Genomic DNA, 22,589 nt, shown 5'->3' with positions numbered 1-22,589 from the left:
AAATCTTGAAAGATATAAGGAACTGTTTTCCTATAAAAACTAGAGTAACACTATTGAACGCGCTTGTTTTAAGTCACATTCAATACTCATCTCTTATGCTTGTTGGTATCAGAATAAATCTCATGATAACATTAGAAAAACAACTTAATTGGGGAATAAAAGTGTGTTTCAAAAAAAAGTATGATCGCTCGACTGATTTAAAAATAACAAACAGAATCATGCCTGTTGAATTCCTTCTCAAATATCGATGTATGGTATTTTTCTTGAAATATGTTAGGAAACAATTACCAGCTTTTAGTAACAACAATGTATTGCATACTTCCAATTGTAAACAGAATGCGAGAACGGGAAAAATTTATCCGGCTATGAAAAGTAATTCGGAATTGCTCGATAAATCATTGATGCTGCAAGCCATGAAATTGTACAATGAATTTCCATATGAACAAAGACAAAAACTCGATAATGTTAAAAACATCAAAGGTTTTTTGAAAGAATTCTATTTCAAGGAATATCTGAAAAGGCATTGGAAAACAGAGGTTTGTTGAGGGACCTTTTTTAAGTTTTCATTGTTTTTAATTTCCTTATTATCCAATAAATTTTTTTTATGTTTTAGTATTCCAAACGTTGTAAATAAAATATATTCTTATTGTTTTATGTATTTTAGAATTTGTAAATTGCCATTTTGTTAACACTTTTAAGGTGTGTAACATTTTGGAATTCAAAGTTTTCTTTTTTTTTCAAGCCACTATGAACTTCGCCGGTTTCCGATACGAAGCCTAAATGACTTGAAGGTCGAACATGTCCCAATAGTTGCCAATATTCAGCCCTCTTTACTGTCTGCACTTAAAAATAAATTTCAAGGTTTCACAAGAACTTATCCACCAACTCCGTAACAAGCACCGACAAATGAACCTACCATCCCGTCTCCATTTCTAAACTCCATGCAGTGTTAATCTCGAACAAATTAGTAGAATTTCGATGCGCCTCCTCACAGCCAATGACACTCCCATCAGACGTCACTAACCACGAGACTAAAGCCAATCATATTCATCATATTTGAGAAACGTTTTCCTACCAGCAAACTTTTCAAAAACGGGCGACATGCTCAAATATTTCCCCCATGTAAATCAGAATTGTATTGTATAGAACTATAGAACCCCCAAAGAAAACCCGTACATATGGCAAATCCAGCAGAAAAACTGAATTGAGGATCATGTTTTCAGAGCAGGCATAAAGTCAGCATCCTTTACGTAAACCAACTTACTTGTCCCTTTAGTCACTAAAACTCCTTTTCCGAAATTGGCCGCTCTGCTACCATCTTGTCCACGGATATTCAAACCAGAGGAGACTCCCCTCCGGTACGTACGTTCACTAATTCAACCAAAGTCGCATCATAGCTTCACACGCCAAAACTACTTCAAATGTACTGACGCTCAATGCTTTTTCCACAGAGCTATTGTGGGCTTCTGAAAAGAAGTAGCCCCAGTTTTTCCAGTAAGAAGAATGAACCCTCTCCTGATTGATAACTTTTATAATACAATGTTGATCCAAAGTGGTCAGGATCGTTTAAAGATGCTGTTTAGCCGCAACAACTTACATAATGTGATTACATGTACAAGGACCCACAGAAGACAATGGAATCAACGTTAGGTCAACAACATGAACAAGTTAGCGAGCTTTTGGACAAACCCAACAGTTCCCCGCCATTAAAAGGGCATAAGGGCAATATTACTGATATTCTGCTACAGTGTCAGGCCTTGTCGAGATCTCTAGATTGCACTTTTGTTTTACTAGAGCTAAGGAACGCTTAACTCGTAACTCGGTTGTGCAAATGTTGCCACACAATATCATAAAGTCTTGTTCACTCTCCAAGGTTGAAGAACAATGGATTAGGGAGACACTCCTAGATTTCAAAAGTTGGTCGAAAGAAAAGTCCGAGGCTTTTTTGATGAAAGAAACGGCCATAAATGTGAAGACACAACACTAATTCAGCAACCAGGACCAAAATTTTCCTCAAAAACACGTGCTTTTAACGCACATTCTCAGCAAAATCCACTTATTCCCAGAGTTCCCGCTGCCATGAAACACTTTCTTACAGAATTTTCAGCTAGAAACTCAAATCGATGTAATATAAACGCTAATTTCAGTGGAAGACTATGTATGACCTGCGCTAAGTTCAACCAAAAATTGTGTATAATCTACTCTTATAAACGGTAATACTATTTTAAACACCTCAAGCGTAAGTATTACATAGATTCAACGCATTCACTGCCAATCTTACATAATTTTGCTATTTTTAGCGTCGACACCTCGGCCCGGGTATAGGGAAAAATTTTAATTCGAAACAAAAGCATCTACTAAAGTCATTCGCTGGAACGTCTCTGGAAAGTTTCCCGGGTCGAGAAAAATTTGGAAAAATATGTAAAATAAGCGGTGAAATGTTGGTTTTTTCACCGCAAATTTCGTACATAAGTTTGTGGTGAAATGCGGTGAATGCGGTGAAATTATGTAAGTTCACCGCTAGAGTAAGCGGTGAACTTACAAAAATTCACCACATTTCACCGCTTACTACAAGTTACCGTCCTTGCATGGATTCCAACCTCTCACCTCCTGCATGGCAGCAACTTCTTCTTCTACTGCTCCAATTCTCACTACAATCTTGCATATTTGTTTTGAATTTAAATAAAATTCACTCACATTTATGTAAAACATACGCGTTGAACTTTTGTAAGATAAGCGGTGAAGTTAAAATTTAGCGGTGAAATGTGGTAAATGCAGTGAAATTATAAAAGTTCACCGCTTACTCTAGTGGTTAAATTACATAAATTCGCCGCTTGAAAAAATTCCAAAAAGATGTTTGATTACTCGTGGGTAAATTTTCCGTACGTCTTTTAATAAATGTATCTTAACTTCGTTGAAAATAAGATAATTAGAAGCGTTTTCTAAGCGGTGAATTTATGTTATTTTACCAGTAAGTTAAGCGGTGAATTTTTGTAATTTCATCGCATTCAGTGCTGATCTCACACAATTTTAACACTTTTTTCTAAGCGATGAGTTTATGTAATTTCACCACTAAGTAAAGCGGTGAATTTATGTAATTTCACTGCTACCCAGTGATAAAGGTTTTTTCACCGCATTCACCACCTGATTTATGTAATCTCACCGCATTCACCGCTTATTTTACTAACTGTTACGCATTCACCGCTTATCTTACATAACTTTGCGTTGAATGGCGGTGATACCTCGACCCGGGTTCTCCATTTTTAATACTCTAATCAGAGAGTTCAGTATTGAGGTTTCAAAATTGGAACTAAGAAGTAACATTAAAAAGCGGACCGCTGCTAGACAGATAACCCACCATTCATCGAAAGATTTTCTGCAAGTATTCTATCTACTGTTTCAAATCCCCCCTACATAAACTTGAATAAATACCCCTCCCACTACATTTACTTCACAAATATGCTATTTCACCGCAATTACCCTTTATCTTGAATATTTTTTAACGCTTTCACCGCCTAAATTGTCAATTCTTATCAATTTTTAGAGAGGACAGCGACATTTTTTGTAGTTTAGAGTTCGAGGAGGTCTTAATTCAAAGAAAAATTTAATGTCATGGTTATCATAACATACATGACAAGACGACAAATATTTGACGGCGTCTAGTCAAATGTTTGCATTAATTATGAATATTTGCTACTGTTTGTTCAAATTATTTGGACGCGTAAAAGTAAGTATTCAGCCCGAACTTGATCAAAGTTGCTGCAAATTTTGCTTCTAATTATAGAGAATTCATCTGAAATTGTGCATAAACCTTGTGGGTTTAATCACGCCGCCGGCTGAATCGAACTAGTCGTACGAAATGACGCAATACTTTGACTTTCGGGTAAGAATCTTTGTTGTCATTGTCTGGAAAATCTGCAACTATAACGAATGTTCAAATTTAAGAACCAAATTACACCTAGTTTGAAATGCAGCCGGCTGGGAAATTTTACAGAAAATGCGAGTAGCGCGCAGAAAAATAGAAAAGAGCAGCAAAAATTTTACAGTATTAGTGTAAAAATTTGAAAAAAAATACAATATTTTTGCATTTTGCGCAAAAATTTTTATTCAAAACCTGCTCTCCCGTTTTTGTTCCGACCCCTCTTGAGGGGCGAGGAATTATATAATCAAATGGGTTTTTCGGTCAGTCATTTTTCACCGATCGATTTATTCATCGTAGACAGGTGAATGGTATTATCAGACAGGTGAATGGTATTATCAGAAAGCCCGTACAGCGTGGAATATGGAATAAAAAAGATTTTTTGATTTTGGTTTTCTAGAGCGAGTTATCGAGGTTTAAATTTTCGTGAATATTGATACTGATTTGTGTTATTCTCATTCACATTTTTCAGACGTCTTGCCAAAAATTTTGTTAAATTTGCTAAAAAAATATAATGATATTGTTAACAATAGTGCTGTTGATCTGATTTTATGAACAAAACAGCATTTTTGACTATTTTGATATAGTTTTGACTATTTTGGCTAATTATTTCAAAACTAAGTCTTTTTCATCAAATAAACATCTTTAGTCCACTTTTGTATTTGCCGGAAATAACACACGCAAATTTGCCGGTAGTACACACGCGAAAACACCTAACACAAAATTTGTAAACTTCAAAGGAGGCTAGTCCTACTTCCACGTCCATTGAGAGTGCTCTGGAATTAAAGTTTTGCCGTTTTTTCTATCTTTTCTCGATGAATATCAAAAACGCAGCATTTAGTTTTGATTTTTTAAAACAATTTGTCTAAATTTATAACATTTGAAACAATAAAGTGTTCCTAATGGTCGAACAGCAACATCAAGGCTACTTTTGGTCCGATCTTGGACTGTTACAATCAAAAAACAAATCGGATTGTAATCAGTCGGTCTTTTTTATAACAAATTCAGTTATTTTTTGTTAATTAACGAACAGATTAACTCAAATCAAACCTGACTGGTGATAAGTCCAATTAAAGTCCCGAACAGTTCCAAATAAATCTATTCATTTTTTTACTCGAAAGCTTGTGGTCCCTTTGACTTTAAAAAAATTGATATAAAACAAATGGATTTTTGAATTGTGCAGCTAATTTCGTCTCCACATAGTTAACTTGTAGCTTAGTGTAAACAGAGAGAATGCTTCCTCTCTCTATTCAATTAAATTTTAATCTTTTTTGCGATTTTACGCGTTAAGTTATTATTTTTTTTCTTTTGTGTTTAACTGGCTTTTCACTTTGTCTTTTAGTCGTATGAATTTTCCTGGAGAATGACAGTTCTCCTGGAATTTTTATGGAAGATTATATGGGCCTATATTTTGATTTGAGTGAATAATCTTCGGCTTTCATGACTTTGAGAACAATTGTTTTAAAAAATATAATTTTTATTTTCGCGTTTTTGATATTTTTGTGTGTATTTGTTACCTAGTCTCGTTAATTACGTTTCTCGTATTACATTATTGGCGTTTAGAGCAGGCGCATGTGTACAAAATCTAAAGATTTTAAAGTATTTGTTATGACTGTACTGGTTTCGACACGGGTTTTTCCCAAAAAAAAAATTAGTAATTTAATTTTTGATTTTTGTCTATATTTGACTTTCTCTTTGTTAACGTAAGACATTTTCTGAATAATGACTGGTTTCAAGAGCCTATTTTGAACGACTAAACGAATCTATTTAATTTTTTCTTTTTGAAGCTAATTGCGTTCATGACATTGAAAATAATTGTTTTCGAGTAATACAAAAGTTTTTCGTTGTACACCTTTTTCTCTTTTTTGTCAACTTTTTAGCTAAACTCATTAATAAGAGGTCACATTACACATTCTAAGCATTCAATGAAGGCGTAATTGAACTTATTTTGAAGGGCAAACAAGGGTTTTACAGCTTTGACAGCGTATTCTCGCAAGTTCAATTGAATTTCTGTTTGTTGTCTCTATTTGTTGTTCTATTTGTAACCGAATAAAGAAATTGAATTACAACTGGTCTGAAGGCCCTCCTGTATACGCATGGGTGAAAAAAATTAGGTTGTTTTCAAATGATATCTACTGGTTTTCATTACTTTGAAATTAATTGTTTTTAAGAAATATAAGCGAATTTATTAAGTTTGCTGTTTTTGTTCTTTTTTGTCGAAATGCTACTGAGCTTCATTGTGGACAGGTCCCATAATTTTTCTAGTAAAATACAAGTTATTTTGTTTAGTTTTAGTTTTATCTGGTGCGACCTTGACTTTCTCATTAGGTTTTTTTTAAAAAGCATAAATTTTTAAATCAAACTTATAAATTATCCCACATTTTTTCAAAATTGTTAATTACATGAGTGTGCTCGATTTTTTCTCAGTGAAATATTGAATAGGTCAATAGGGAATAGGCAAATAGGAAAGCTCGTTTTTGCAGCATTTTTTTAACTACTGATTTTAAACACTGCTAGTTATGATTCGAATCACAAGAAAAGGGCAATTTATTTCAAGAAAAGAGCAAAAAGATTGAAAAGGAAATGCACAAAACAACCAAAACCACACTAAAATATCCCTTTTTTTGCTCTCTGGAATTTGTTTTCATCCTCGAAAAAGATGACTTTTGATTTGAAAGGAGTTTGTTTTATTCTAATAAAACACCACCAAATGCAAAATTCGAAGAAATGCAGAAAAAAAGTTTCGAAAATGGTGCTAGAAAACAGTTTGAAAAATACTGTTAAGTACAAAATTTTTCTCCTCCAATCCACTTTTTCAAACTTACAGTGACGTTTTTACTATCGATTTTTGCTTGGAGTTTACTAGAAGCGTGCACAATTACACTATAAATTTTGCATTAATTGTTACGAACCACTTGTGAGGAGGAATTAAATACCTGAACGGTTTTTTTGTTCAGTCAATTTTGGCCGATCGACATATGCATTGCACAGAGTTGCGAGTAGTGTCACTAGAAAGCCTGTCCAAGGTAGAGTATGGAATTAAACAGATTTTTGTTGAATAGTAGATGGAATTCCGTTGTTTTTTTCACATTTTCCATATTTTTGAACAAATTTTGTCAAATTTGCTTGAAATTGTTAATATTGTCATAAACAATGTTAAATTTTTTTACTCTTAGGGATAGAAGAGGCTGGCCGATTAATTTTATCGGAGTCTCTTGGTTAATATTTTTGCTAAACTTATTGAATTTCACTTTTTAAAATGAAAACAGCTCCAAGTACCCTTTATTATCCCAATTTGCTTAAATATGAGGGAGGTATAAACCTAGCGTCTCTTGTCACAATCATAGAAAACTCCAAAGAGGCAAATTGTACTTTCAATTCCCATAGGAGTCGTCTTGAATTAAAACTTTGTCGCTTTTTTGAAAAATTTAACTCGAAAATATAAAAATTGCATTTAAATTTGTTTTGTTTAAGCATTTCACTTCGTAATTCATCTGTTACCTGTTGAATAATCTTTTCTTACAATCAGTAATTATTCGGGTTATAATGGGATGCAGAGTTTTTCGAAATGTTTTCGAATTTTTGTTCATTTTATGTTGGTTACTGATGAAATGATCAGATATCAAATGCCCACTTAATGACAGATCCTATTTAAAACAAAATGAGGCCAAATATGTATCTAGTAAGTCTTCAGAGAAAAACTCACAATTTTCATGGCTTTGATAATGTGTTTTCGTAAAGCTTTATTGATTTCTTTTGTTTTTTTTTTAATTTAAAATTCTTTTTTTTTGCAGCCTCATTAATTCTCCTTATTGATGGAAAAGTAAATTGGGTTCCGTGAGAGCTATACGAGACTTTCAGTTTTATATTTATATTTTAAATATATTTGATTGAAGAAACTGTCAGTGAAGTTTTGAAGTTTGCTAATTTTTTTTTCTGTCCACATATAGCTGAGTCTCAATATATGCAGGGCAAAACATAATTCAAGTGAAACTACAATTGCACAATTTACCAACTACTTACTTGCAAAAATTAAAACTAACATATCACAGTACTTAAAATGTTTAATTAATGTGTTCCTGGTACGAAATTTTGTAACTGTTTTGTGATTTTGGGTATTTGCCTAGAAATGAGTTTGTGTTTTTGTCTCCTTTGAATTTATCGCTTTGAAGACATCGCCAATTTGAATTAAAAGAATCTGCATACCAACATTTTTACAAATTTTAAGGAACAGCGTATAGTTTTCACGGCCAGGAAACCGTTCTCTCGCCAAATTTGTCAAAATTTTCTGGTTTTTTCATCTAATTGTCGTTCTTTTTGTTGTCCCATGACCTATTCTTGACAAACAAAAGGCTTAGTTGCTTCTATGGATGTTTGAATGAATCTATATAACAATTTCACGCTGTAGCGAACGGTTTCAATGACTTTCATTCAATTCCCATTTTTTGTTGTCATTATCATCAACAAATGAGTTATTCTCATTACCGACAGGGCTCATCATTTTTCTGTTGCTCCAAGCATTGCTTCTGTTGTGATGTAGTTTTGGCTGATGTCAATTTCGATTGTGATTTTCGATACTGGTCAATTTTTCTGGTTCTTTTTTTGTGTTTTTCAAAAATACCCTCTACAGTGAAGACCCAATTAAAATCAAAACAGAGCCAGACAAAAACTTCAAAGCAGTTTTAAAAATTTGTAACTTTTAGTGGTTACCATTAACTTTTGTTTTTTATTGTGTTGATTAGTTTTTGATTGTGTTGATTAGTGTTGATTAGTGTTTTTTAGTGTGTTGATTTTCATTGTGGTTACGTCAAATCGTTTGAAAAACTGAATTGTCTTATTTGTTGTTTTTTGTCGTGTTATGTTTCGATCTCAATGATAACGAGCAAACTGGTTTCCGAGCAATTGCAAACTGGTTATTCTGGCTTCTGTTTTATGTGAAAGCTTTCGATTTGTTTGATTTCTTTAATATATTTAGTTGAAAAAATCAGTGGTTTTTGTGTTTTGTCACTTTTATTTTGTTTTTTTTTAAGTTAAATTTGTAGCTTGGTCTCTGTAGCAACAGGTCGCATCCTCTTTTTAGTGGACAATGAACTATTCTTTATATGGTCCTAATTCTTAACTAACAGTTTCTTTGCTTTAGAACAATCTTTTTTAAAAAAGTGATTTTTGGAAAATTACCATTTTCTGAGTTTTTTGTTTTCTTGCCAAATTATCACAGTAATGCATTGGCCCAGTTGGCGTCGAGAAAATCAGAAACTGAGATATCTAATGTTCCCCTAGAATAGCGTATGGTTCTAGCGGTTGAAACACCGCGTTCTTGTTAATTTTAATCGATTTTTTTCGCTTTTCACTTTTGGCGTTCTTTCTGTTATCGTCTGACATATTATGGATAATGACAGGTCCTAATTGCTTACTATCGGGCTAAAATTAATCTTCTCAGTGAGCTGAGTTGATGTGTATTGGTTGTAATCAGTTTGAAATTGGCAAGAGTTCGAAAGTTTTCTAAAATAGAAACGTAGTTCTTAAATTTGCCTATTTTGCACTTCTTCTTCGACCTGGTTCCGAGTCTCATTTTAGGCAGGCTTCATAACTTCTCGAGTGATGCACAGGTTAATTTATTTAATTCATGTTTTTTCTTATTACTTTTTCATTTCGTATGGAATATAATTTTTAAAATATAAAACATTTAGATTTGGTCGTAATTAAAACTTGCTATTAGTTGAATATGCATCTTCCTTTTAGTGGACCAGGATATGTTCTTATCCAGTACTTTCATTCGGCCAGACTCATCGGCCTTCTAATCCAGCCTTTTTTTCACTTAGTTATGTGTTGAACAATTATTGAAGTTTTGAAAGTTTTCTGTTTCTTCCTCATTTTGTGGACATTTAAATCAAAACGTAGATTAGCGGTGTCGAAACATTTTGTGCAAACTCGCATAAATCAGCTTCCCTGTTGAAATGTAAGTTACTTAAATTAAAAATTTAAAATAAAAACGCCGAATTTGTTAAATAGTAGATTTTGTTTTCTTGAATTACTGAACATCCTTCCGAACCAGTTGCAATAGTTCTTTGAGATTTTGATTTGACGCACATTTATAGTTACGTACACGTTTCGCTGAAGTGATATTAATTGAATCAATAAGGAATACAAGGCCGCAGAAAGACAGGATCAAAACAAAAATGAGTAAATCCTTCTTTTGATGTGATTTATGAGCTCATTTTTCTAGATAATGTGACGAAATAAAAAAATGTTGATAAATAAAAAAATGGTTCAATTTAAAAGGTAAAAAAATCTCAATGAAAGCACAATTTTAATAATAACAGCACAAAAATTCTTTGAAAAATTGAGAAACTCTCAATTTCATCTTTTTCAGTGTGGTTCTTTTCGCTGCCCCTGAACCACCTTTTTTTTGTTTCTAATAGAAAAAAAATCAGTTGAACGTACGCGATTGGATTCTCGCAACACAGAAGACCCGCAACACCGAAGAAGATTGCTTACATAAAATAACGGAAAAATCTTTAGCATTGTGTTTTGTTGGAACACGATACTGAGGGGACCATAGAAATCATCAATTCGTGTCAAGATACTGGTTTAAATGGATCTGCACGAAATTAAAAAGTTGAGAAAAGTTTCAGTTTTCTGGGTCGAAAACATCAATTTGTTGTTTTAAAATATTTAATTTAACCTTTAGCATCCAAGATAATCTTCCCGAACAAGCGTTCGAAAGGTTGTTTGCATTTGGTTTTTCAACAAATCGGAGATGAATTTGTGTTTTACGTCATAGCTAGTTAAAATTATTAAACATGTCTAAAATTGGTTGAAATGATGTGTGCTTGCCCAGTCCTCGAGGAGACGTCTATACTCTTTTTTTTGATAGCCTCAAGCAACTCGTTTCTTTCTAATGTCACGTTAACGCTTTTTAATGTCAACGAAACTTTGTAAAGCACAATTTGAGTTCCCTTCATAAGCTGCCAGATTAAAATCCCAGAAAAACAGGCAACAATTTAGCCCTATTTTTAGACAGACGGATATATCAAAAATTAAAATTGTGTAAGGATATATCAGAAATTAAATCATTGTAGTTCATCTTTTTCAGTGGAGTTCTTTTCGCTGCCACTGAACCAACCTATTTTTTTGTTTTTACTTTGACGAAAATCAATTGAAAGTACGCGATTGGATTCTCGCAAATTAGAAGAGTCGCAACACCGAAGAAGGTTGTTTACATGCAAGGTTGTGTCTGAGGGGACCATAGAAATCATCAAATAGTGTCATGACAAAATTTTAAATGAATCGGCTCGAAAAAAAGCTATGAAAAATTTCAGTTTTCTAATATAAAAGCATCAATTTGTCGATTTAAAAAATTTAATTTAACCTTTAGCATCCAAAATATTCTTCCCGAAAAAGCGTTCGAAAAGTTGTTTGCAATTAGTTTTTTAGCAAGTTGGAGATGAATTTTTGTAGTACGTAGTAGCTAGCTAAATGTGATAAAAATGTCTAAATTTGTTGGAATGAAATGTGCTTGCCCAGGCCTCGAGGAGACGTCTATACTCTTTTTTAATGGTAGCTTCAAGCAACTCGTTTCTTTCTAATGTCATGTTAACGTCGCTAATGTCGTTTTTTAATGTCAATGAAAGTTTACAAAGCACAATTTAAGTTCCCTTCATAAGCTTCCAGATTAAAATCCAGGCAAAACAGGCGACACGTTAGTCCTAGTTTTAGCCAGACGAAGATATCAAAAATTAAAGATGTGTAAGGATATATAAGAAATTAAAAACAAAAAAACCGTTCTTAGAACATAACCTTTTTCCCTAGTTAAATTTGACCTTCAGTCTCTTACTTAACAACAAAATATTAGGTATCTGGTATACAAAATCTGGTATCTGGTATATTAGGTATCTCAAAAAACTTCAATTAGTTGATGACTGTGAACATCTAAGATGGATGTTTTTATTGCACAGTCAAAACTTGGTTTTAATATCAAATGAGTATTTTCTATGGGTTCAATTTTTAACCAAATCTGAAAAACAATTCCTTGAAAGCCGCATAGCAAGTATTGGTCTCGAAAAATTTTGGTTTTATAAGTAGACAGACGTAATCAGTACCTGTAAGTTTCGTTTAACTATTTCAAAATTTTAACTCATTTTAAGTGTGTTTGAGGCAAACTGTACCAAAATCTTCTGTTATTTCAGATTCATCTAAGCCAAATATTTTAGTTTGAATCTAAAAATGCCAAGAACAGCATGAAAAAGGCAGCAGAGCGATGTTCAGATTACTTAGAAGGATATTTGACAAAAAGAAAAATGCCAAATATTTTCTTGCTTATTTGATACAGTTTTGTGTATCAGAGGCGATGGGACTTGATCTTGTTTTATTCTTTCGCCCTTAGTCTGCTACTGTTATCCTAGCTTCTGGTTGAATTTTCAGTTAGGTTTTTAATTAATAATTCGTACTCTAATTTCTGTCTCCTTTTCTATCTCCCTTTTTACCATTACTTTATTAAGTTGAAACTGTTTTAATCTTTTCAAAAAAGAATCTGAATAACAGCTATAATTTTCATTAGTAATCTGATGCCATTTCTAAAACGGCGTTGATCTCTTTTGCGGATCGATGTTTTTCAATTTTTGATATTCGAAAACTAAAACAAACTAGTTACGAATATTTATTTGAATAAGACAAACCAGGTAACCTATACAACCTAGCAATTTTACTAGCTTATTTTTAGTATATTTTACAGTCTGTACTATTAGTTACTTAATAGCAGAGATGCGGCAATCTGGTTTCAATTTTTTCTTTCTTTTAGCATTTGGTAAAAACCTGGCCTAACATGTTGACTTCAAAATTTGAGCATTGTCTAAGCTACTAGTGGCTTTAATAGGGTATCCAAGCAAATTCCCAATTATTTTTGATTGCATGCCAGGTATTCTGCAAGCTTTTTTATAATTAATCAGATAATTCAAACTACTATTCTGCAAAAATTACAATTTTTATAGCATACTTGATATTTAATTACTGGGTCGACTTTGATTTTTTTAAAAAAAAAATCTGTAAATTGTTGCTATTTTTTTTTGTCTTGATATGATCCACGTCAAACTTTTCTCCCAAAAAAAATTTAGTAAAGCTTTATAGGAGTTCCCAAGATTTCATGCGTCTGGGTTCCACTGCTAGGGTGAACCTCTGTTCTCTAGTCAACACTGGCAAACTATCTCAGAAGACATTGCAACATTCTTGCAAAAAGGGTTGTCTTGTCTTGCAAGATTTTGTAAGACGAACGTCTATATTGCAAGAATACAATAATTAGCTAGATCAATGCAAGATATTTTGCAAGATTGTGCTAGATGAACGTTATTATCCAAGATCTTAGAAGTCGAAACAAGTTTGTTATAGCCGCGCAAGTTTTTTCTAGTCGAAGTATATTAATATTAGCCAAATGCATGAGTTTATTATATTATTTTTGTAGAAAACACGTGGATGCGAGTAAGCCAATTTGTTTAACGCAGAATATGTCTTAATTTGACATATAAAGTCTTTAAAAAGATGATGCAATTAGACAACGTAACAGAAATACTAATTGGTTAGTTTAAAATTGAAAAAATGTATTCTGTTCCATTGTTTACGATTGATGGCAATTTAAAATTTACTGTCGCAAAATGTTTGGAGTCCAATTTCTGTGCTAACCTTCAAAAAAGACCCTTTAAACTTAAAAAGCTTTAAACTCAACATCGGTCTGCAAAATATTTAGACTTGGAATTACACTTCAGTATACCCCGGGTTGAGAAATTGCAACGAAACCGAAGCAAGAACTGTCGTTTTTGGTCGACGTTTGTCGATTTTGTCGGTTTTTTATGTAGGAAATGTCGATTATCCACGTTTTCGTCGGTATTGTCGGTATTTGATGTAAGAAGTGTCGATTAGCGTAGTTTTCGTCGGTATTGTCGGTTTTGGCAGTAAGAAGTGTCGATTATCGTCGTTTTTTGTCGGTATTGTCAGTCTCAATTTGTTTTAAATACAAAAGAAATAGAGTAAAACTAAGTGACAAGTGGTGCAGTGGAGGAGAAGGTGGCTAGTAATATAGGGGTCCAAGGTTCGAATCCTGGCAGGGACTGTCCGTTTTGTGAGATTTTTAGAATGGCAAAAACCGACGATTCTTACGTTAAAATACCGACGAAAACCAATCAAAACGACGAAAAAAACGTAAGGGCTTTGATCGGTTTTGGCGAAGTAAAAGCGACGAAAACCGACGATTTCTTATGTTAAAATCCGAAGAATTTCTCAACACGGGACTTCAAACACTGATGTGTTTGTAAATTATGGTTGTTTGATAGTTTTATTTTTCACATTGTTTATAATGAGTGTTATTAAAACTCGCTATAGATATTGCACACTGAACACATACTATAGATTAAATTTTTGGAAAAAAAAAATTATCACGTAAGGTCTTTCAAGATTTTCTTCCAAAATTTTGCAAGATTATGCACAAGAGCAATTAAGCTATGTTTATGTTTTTTTTGCTAAAAATTGTTTTAATATTCATTGACTGCAAATCACTAATTAAACAAAGAATTGAAATTGGGGTGAAATGATAGAGGGGTGAAACAAATATAGGTGAAAACTCGGGATACCTATTTACCCACTTATTCACTTTAAATCAGGCCACTTATCACCTGACCTCCTTGTTTTGTATTTGTTGTCATTATTTTAAAGTAACAAAGGTCGTAAAATTGCTATCAAACTTTGAACTATAAAGGCCATCGAGCAACTACAAACGTTTCAGGCAGAAACATGAACAAATTCACGAGGGGGATTACGTAATACTGATCCAGCTTATGTCATAACGCATTCAAAGTTCATGAACCTGTAATTGTACAGAGTAAAGTACAGAACCGAGTTGAAGCCAAGTGGTATGAACAAATACAAAAAGCGTGAACAATTTATCTTTTTGCTCGGATTAAGAGTTGTTCACGCCGTCAAATTCGTTTGACTTTTATGAATAAATTTAGAGTTTATTGTGAAAATGACAATGCAAAAAGGTACCTTTCGGGGTTCGAAATTTATGGAAAAATGGGTTCATGATTGTTTGACAAACGCGATCTAGAGTTTGATGATCTTTTAAGCGATCGGTTGCATAATTTGATCAGCTAATAACACAGACATTAAATCTTATTAGAACTTGTTATAGCCAATCTTGGTAAATGGTATTATAATTTGGGACCCTCCCTTAAACAGCAAATCCTTTGTATATATGCGGTGTGATTCAATTTGTTCATACAATTGACGGACGATATAAACTGATGATTAAGAATGGGGTGAAAAGATCGAAGTCCATAATTGCATTATTACCTTTGATGTAATAGTTCGACTTTTCTTATTACGCAAAGTATAAAAATGTCATGCAAAAGTTCACATGAAATGATCCCGTTTTTGTCTTTTCAATTTTGCCCAATTATTAACCAATCCGTTTTCTCAAATTTGGGCCCAATTGTCAACACCTTTCTTCAGTATTTCAAATCACTGCAATCGGTTCGGTTCAAAGATCGAACTACAATTTTGAATTTAGTTAGCTTGATAGATAGATCGATACTTTTGTGTTATTATTTGAAGATTGATCTAATAACACAATTGGTGGCAAATTAAACTATTTATAATCAGTTATTTATTACATTTACTAGCCACACCTTCTTAAAAGAAGGACAGCAATAGATTATCGTCTTAATAGAAGTTTAACAGATAATGCTCAGCTAAAATGGTTGACCGGGTATTTTCATTTTCAATTCGCAAATTTGTTCTCTGCAAAACGAACCAGTTTCTGGATTATGTTGAAGTGCAATTTATCCCCACAGAGCAACAATCGCCCGGATTAGCCCCCTTAGACCAACCCCAACCCCCACAACTCATATCAACAAACAGTGCCAAAATAGCCCCAAACGATGAAAATGAAGATGAACAAGATTACGGATCGGATGAGTCAGAAATTGTCCAGCATAATTCATTTCACGCTCAACTGAGCCCCACTTTTGGCAGGGCCAGTAATGGGAAAAACGCTTCTGGAATGCAAACATCATCTGAAAGAAATCCTCTAGCATCGCCGTCTTTGCAAAGTACAGACTCTTCAAAGCTGACGTCACAATTTCTCGGCCAATCAAAGTGCTTCTGTGGACATCCCAACTGCTTGACAGGTGTGTACGTCTTTATCAACAATTCGAAATCTCATTAGTCTTATTGCCCATTGTAGAGATCCACACTTCAGAAAACGGGTCAGAAACGTTCAAAATTGTCAGCAAATTAATTGTTTTTGATCAAATTTTGTGGGTTTGTTTACCTTTAATGATTATTAGAGCAGGCCATTGTTTCTGACAGTTTGTCTTACGGACATGATGACTATTGATTGTTTGTTGAAGATCCGACTTTTTAGATTAGCTTGTGAGCCTTCCTACTACCAATTTTGTCATGTCATCTGTATCTCATTTCTACTGCTTCTATCACATCTGCTTTTTATAACAACTACAAAAAATTCTAGCAGAATTCTTGAATTGAATTCAATTGAAATTAACCAGCAGCTGTAAAATTGGAAATTAATCCGATAAAATGTCTGGAGGGATTGCCAAAGAGAACTACATCTTATTAAGTGGTGACCCGTAAAGACCTGATAAAGTTAGATTAAACGAAAAACTTAATTTTGACTCTAAATTCTAAAAGTTTTTAAAGATTCTTCCTTTTCAAATAGTATTAGCTCTTTTGTAGAATATTATTGTCCTTTACTTAAGCGGCAAATTTTAAATGTAAAATTTGAAAAAAATCATTGATTTTTGCACTCAAATCTTTCAATAACAAAACGTTATCCTTGCATTGCTCTGAAACTCTAACACAAAGAATAGTTATCTTAACACAGTCAAACTGAAGATCTCCCAGGAAGCAAGCTATTTTATATAAAAACCAAATTAGATGTTTTTGAGTTGATATTTATCCTTTGCTAACATAGCTAGAGTTAATTATTTTCGAACAAAGTTTGTAGCAATTATATTGGTCATGCGGTCCTTCGATTGATCAATTTTTAGTCTTGCAATTTTGACTTTTTATCATCAAAACCGGGATAAACAGGTAAAACCTGAATGACATTGAGTCGCTGAACAACTAACACCTTTAGAGCTTCATTAGTCTCTATGTATGAAATTCACCGAATCCGAAAACATAGATTAATGGTGTCATCGGCAAGTTGCTCAATGTTTAGAATCCACAACCCTCCCCCCCCCCCCCCCACACACACACACACACACACACACACACACACACACACACAACACACACACACAAACATACACAAACATAGTCGTTCACACCTTTAAGTCCATACCCATACCCCTGCCTTCCACATCATACCAACCCCCCCCCCCAAAAAAAAAGCAGCTAATGCACCTTTTTATCCTCCCTCGCTTCCTCTCTTTTAAATTTATATAATTTCACTAAAGCAAAGATAGCTGCTACAGAAGCCAGATGCTCGCCAATTGTTTGACGAGCCCGACGAGACCGAGCTATTGGCCCGACATTAGGTGCTAATGTTTTAATAATTCCATTAACAATTAGTTGTTTTTAATCTGCCGTTTGTATTGAAAAAAACTAAAAGAGTCCTATTCGTAATGATTTAAACTCGGAAATATTTCTAAGCGAAATCTAAATTAAAGTTAAAATTATTGTCTCTGAATGTAGATAATAGCAGTTTACGAAGCTTCTATTTTGTTCAATACTGCTCGTTTTCCACAAATTGTGGAAAGCATTTCTAAAATAAAATCATTAAGTTTTCTTTGTCTTCTAAATGTACAGAAATATCAGATTTTTTAAAAAACAGAATATGAACTTTTACTACGTTAATTTTTCCTTTGCTAAGCGTATGATTCTTTGTTCAAGGTTTATTGTTGCACATCTTGACAAGTATCTTCTAATATTTATGGCTTAACTCGTCTGCTGTTTAAATTCAAACAAGCCTTCTTTCATTTTCGGATCCATTTTGTACCCCCCCCCCCCCCCCCCCCGTGCTTTTTTACGAACGTGATTTTTCGTACAAAGCAGCCGGCTGTATAGCAACACATAAATTGTATTTTTGGGAATATCAGAAAAATCAAGTATACATTTGATTTTGTCGGGGTTCTTCAAGGCCCATGTTTCAAGATTAGAGTGGTAAGTGTGTGCAGAGAAGAGTGATACTTGGCTAATTTAGTTCAATTTTGCTTAAAATTACGCCTTTCCTGTGGACGCAGTATCTAATTACCAAATAGAAAGCAAGCATAATTGGTGATTAATTTCAGAAATGACCACCTTGATACTAATTTTTGTTCCGACCCTCTTGAGGGGGGAGGAACTATATACTCAACTGGGTTTTTTTTTGTTCCGTGAATTTTCGCCGCTCGATATATTCATCGTAGAGAGTTGAGACTGGTATCATTAGAAAGCTCGTCCAGCGTAGAATATGGAATTAAAAAGATTTTTTTAATTTTCGTTTTCTACAGGGAGTTATCGAGGTTTAAACTTCTGAGAAAAGAAGAGTGAATTCACGTTGTTTTTATTCACATTTTCCGGAATTTTTGCCTAAATTTTCGTCAATTTTGGTAAAATTTGTTATAATTTTTAAGAATAGTGTCGTTGATTTCATTTTTGAAGACGAACAAGCATTGTTGATTGTTTTGATTTAATTTTTTTGGTCAAAAAATCTGGATAAACTTTTCAAAATTTAGCCTTTTTCATCAAAAACAGCACGAAATAAGCTACTTTAGTCCACTTTGATTAAATTTGCCGACAGTACTCCCCCAAACAACACTCATACAATCTTTTTAGACTCAGAGGGGGGCTATTTCTACTTCAGAGTCCGCTGAGAGTGCACTGTAGTTAAAACTTTGCCGTTTTTTGCTAACTTTACTCGCTGATTACCAAAAATGCAGAATTTATTTTGAGTTTTCAACTAACAAATTATCTATATCTACAACATTCGAAAAATCAATTGTTCCTAACGGACAATAAATATTAGCAGGGCTAGTTTTGGGCCATTCTTGGACTGTTACAATCCAAAAGAAATCGGGTTGTAATCAGTCGGTCTTTTTTTTTAAAAAAAAAAGACTTTTTTTTTAATAATAAAGAACAGAACATATCAAATCAAAGCTCAGGAGTGATAGGTCCAACCAATTCGCTTGCTAAGCACCTCCAAGCGAATGCATTTAGTTTTTTAATTGAAAGTTTATGGTCGTTTCTTTTTTTAAAAATAATTGACTTTTCAATAAGTAATGGCTTAAATAACTTTTCCTCTATTTTTTTCTTAATTTGCTCAACTTCCAGCTTAGTGTCAGCAAAGAAAGACTGCTTCTTCTTTCTACTGAGTTAACATTTATTCTCGGTTGCAGTTTTAAGCCTGAAGTTATTGTTTTCTGGCTTTGATACTACAAGATTTCAGATTTTTGTTTGTTTTGATATTTGCCAGTTTTTCACGTTTTCTAATTTTGTCACATTATCACATTATTGACAGTTCCATGTCACCTTATTAGCATTGAGAATAAGACACAATTGAAGACATTAAAATCTTGAAAGATATACATCATCGTTTTAACGGCCTCGACGCCTCTTTCTTGAAGAAATCAATTGAATTTTTTAATTTTGTCTCTAACTGTCATTTATACTTTGTCGTTTCGGTCGTATGAAATTTCCTGTAGAGTGATAGCTTTCATTGGCTTTTCATGGAAGAATAGAAGAACCGATATTCTGATATTAGTTGATAACTAATGGCTTTCATGACTTTGAAAACAATCGTTTTCCAAAATTAAAAAAAAACTTTTTAACTTCGCAATTTTGTTCTTTTTATGTTTCTTTTTGTTACCTAATCTCGTTAGTTAATTACTGGTCAAAATGACATTATGGGTGTCAAGGGAACAAAACGGATTGGTGTCCCAAAATCTTTTTTTAAAGAGTTTGTTATGACCTTACTGGCTTCGACACCGGTTTTTCACAAAAAAAAGTAAATTAATTTGATTTTGTCATAATTGACGTTCTTTTTGTAGATGCAAGAAATATTATGGATAATTACAGGTCTTGAGGGCTTCCTTTTCATGAATAAACGACCCTAATTAAATAGCATTTTTTGTAATTAATGCCTTTCATGACATTGAATGTAATTTTGTTTCGAAAAAGAAATTAAAAGTATTACATACTTTAGCACTTCGCTTTTTTGTCTACTTGTTACCTAGTCTTACAATTGAATGGCCACGTACTACATTATAGCCGTTTGAAGAAGGCACAACCAAATATATTTTGAGTGCCAAAATCTGGCTTCACGGTTTTGACAGCGTTTTCTGGCAAGTTTCAATTGAAATTTTGTTTTTCTTTGTTGTTCTTTTTAGCCGCTTCAAAAAATGAACAAGGACAGGTCCTAATGCCCTTCTATAGGAGCAGTGTTAATCGTAAATTTGTGGTAATACTAATTGACTCCTGATGGTATTTATTACTTTGAAGTTAACTGTTTCAAAAAAATAAGTTAATTTTTTTACTTTACTGTTTTTGTTCTTTTTTGTATAATTGTTACCAAACCTTTTTATGGACTGGTCGCATATGTTTTCTGGTGATTTATATGTAATTTTTGTTTAGTTTTAATTTTATCTGACGGTATGTTGACTTTCTATTAAATTTAGTTTTTAAGAGGGACATAAATTTTTTGATGTAACTAATATTTGTTGTTGTTTGATTTTGCTGTTCGTCTTGACTCGCTTTCTTAATATTGACATATAACAGCAATCTAATGCATCAATTTTTACTCCACTGAGTTATTTGCTTTGGAGTCTATCTTATCGTTCATACAGAATTTTTTGAAAAAGACTTGGGCTTTTTTGGGATTCGCAAAAAATAATTTTTGGGTTTTTCTATCTGTTCCTCATTTGGTAGACAATTATGCCAAAATTGTGGATGGGCGGGGTCGGAACCTTATGTGCCATCGCAAATTACCGAGCCGCCTTGTTGATTAAGAAGACAATTAGTGGGTTTGCAATTGCCCGATGCACTGTTAACAAGAACGATTAGGTCTTTGAATAAGTAATTACTAATACAATTCTGGCACAACATCTTTCGGCTAAATACATGCTTAAAATGGTTTTGTTTCCACAAATCGCAAAATTTATTGAAATTTGTGTTTTCGGATATTGGCCACGTGTAATGACTTACTTCAAAAACACTAGGGGCCGAAGCAGAATAGAACCCATTTTTTTTTCTTTGAATGACGTAAATGTGAGTAAGAATGGTCAAACGTGAGAAACAAGGTAATAAAAGCGGTCTTTTTAGCGCCTACACGCGGTCTTTAAAGAGAAATTGTTGACAGAAAAACTAGACTAAGTACCAAAATGATGAAAACTTACAAAATCACTGACATTTTTCGAAAAGAAGTAGCGTCAAATTCGTTGTGAAACAATTACAATTTCTTGTAAAATTTGCGAACAGGTGTGACAGTAGAGAGAAAGAAACGGTTAAAGGGATCTCACCTGTTGACATCTAAGAAGGGAGGTATTGGTGGGACTCTGAGGAGACCATCAAGCATAGTGGGAATCACTGAGGAGACAGTGTCTCAGAGTGACTATGAAATGGAATCCTCCTGTTCAGACACTGATTCGGTCTACTCTAACATATCTTCATTCTCATGTCCAGACAAAATGTGAGTACCCTAGCCGCACTAGGACGGTCTATCTGCTATGATCTTGCAAGACTCATGCAATTAACGGTTTATTTGCTAAGCTCTTGTAAGATTCTCGAAAACAACGATTATCTGCTGAGATCTTGAAAGTTTCTTGCAAGTATCGGTTATCTGCTAAGACCTTTTAAGACTCTTTTAAAGGACGATGATGTGCTAAGGTCTCGTAAGATTCTTCTAAATAACGGTTATCTGCTGGGATCTTGTACGTATCTGTGAAATAACGACAATCTGCTAAGGGAGGATTGCGAAGGTTATCGGATAACAACATTACAAGATTATCTGTTGTCCTGTAAGAGCCCTCAGAGGTTGATGCATAATCATACAACAGTCGCACTAGATTGTAGCAGATAACCATCACAATTTGACTTGAGAGCGTTATTTTTTTTTAAATTGAACACTCGTTGCGATAAAAACAGTTCCAAAAATTATCGATAAAAAACTTGTTAGTGCCCAATTGGTGATGCGAAAATCTACTTTGTGATTTCTACGGCCAGCTCTTTCCCCTTGAGACCAAAAAGTTCATAAATCAGCCAAACTTTGCAATTTAAAGCTTGCAAACTAGTTCAGTTGTATGGTACGCGCGCATGACAATAGTTTTCATTAATATTTGTGATCGGTAAATCTAATTACAAAAGATAGACAAAAGCTACTCAAGCAATCACTTTTGTTCACGTTGAATTGGAATGTAAACTGAATGAACGGCCAGACGTGTAAAAACTACAAACAAGACTTAATTTATCCGTGGCCAATGAGTAAAAAAGACAGCTTCAGACAACTTTATTAATCAAAAGCATTACAAAGACGATTTACTTCAAGGGACGCGTTACAAATTTACTTTGAAGAAATAAGAAAATAACTTAAATTTTTCGAGTATACAAAAAATGATTCATTTTGATCTCAAAAAATGTTATTTTTGCGAAGGAAAAGAGGTAATTAATGCTAGATATCAAGAAAGCAGAG

The 22,589-nt window shown here is 33.5% G+C and overlaps 1 protein-coding gene across 1 annotated transcript in view; it reads left to right on the top strand.

The window, feature by feature from the left end:
- Positions 1–14,847: 14,847 nt before the first annotated feature.
- Positions 14,848–22,589, top strand: part of LOC142354683 (uncharacterized) — an 11,682-nt gene continuing 3,940 nt past the window's right edge. Inside the window, exons 1-2 of the mRNA XM_075407044.1 lie at positions 14,848–16,092; positions 21,380–21,590. Of these exons, the coding sequence (XP_075263159.1) occupies positions 15,660–16,092; positions 21,380–21,590 (644 nt within the window). The 5' untranslated portion in view covers positions 14,848–15,659. The remainder of the gene's footprint in view (positions 16,093–21,379; positions 21,591–22,589) is intronic.

The sequence above is a fragment of the Convolutriloba macropyga genome, chromosome 15, assembly GCF_964194025.1.
Source record: "Convolutriloba macropyga chromosome 15, txConMacr16.3, whole genome shotgun sequence".
Taxonomy (NCBI): domain Eukaryota; kingdom Metazoa; phylum Xenacoelomorpha; order Acoela; family Convolutidae; genus Convolutriloba; species Convolutriloba macropyga.
The sequence above is the reverse complement of the archived record's forward strand: the minus strand, read 5'-3'. Positions and strand labels throughout refer to the sequence as shown.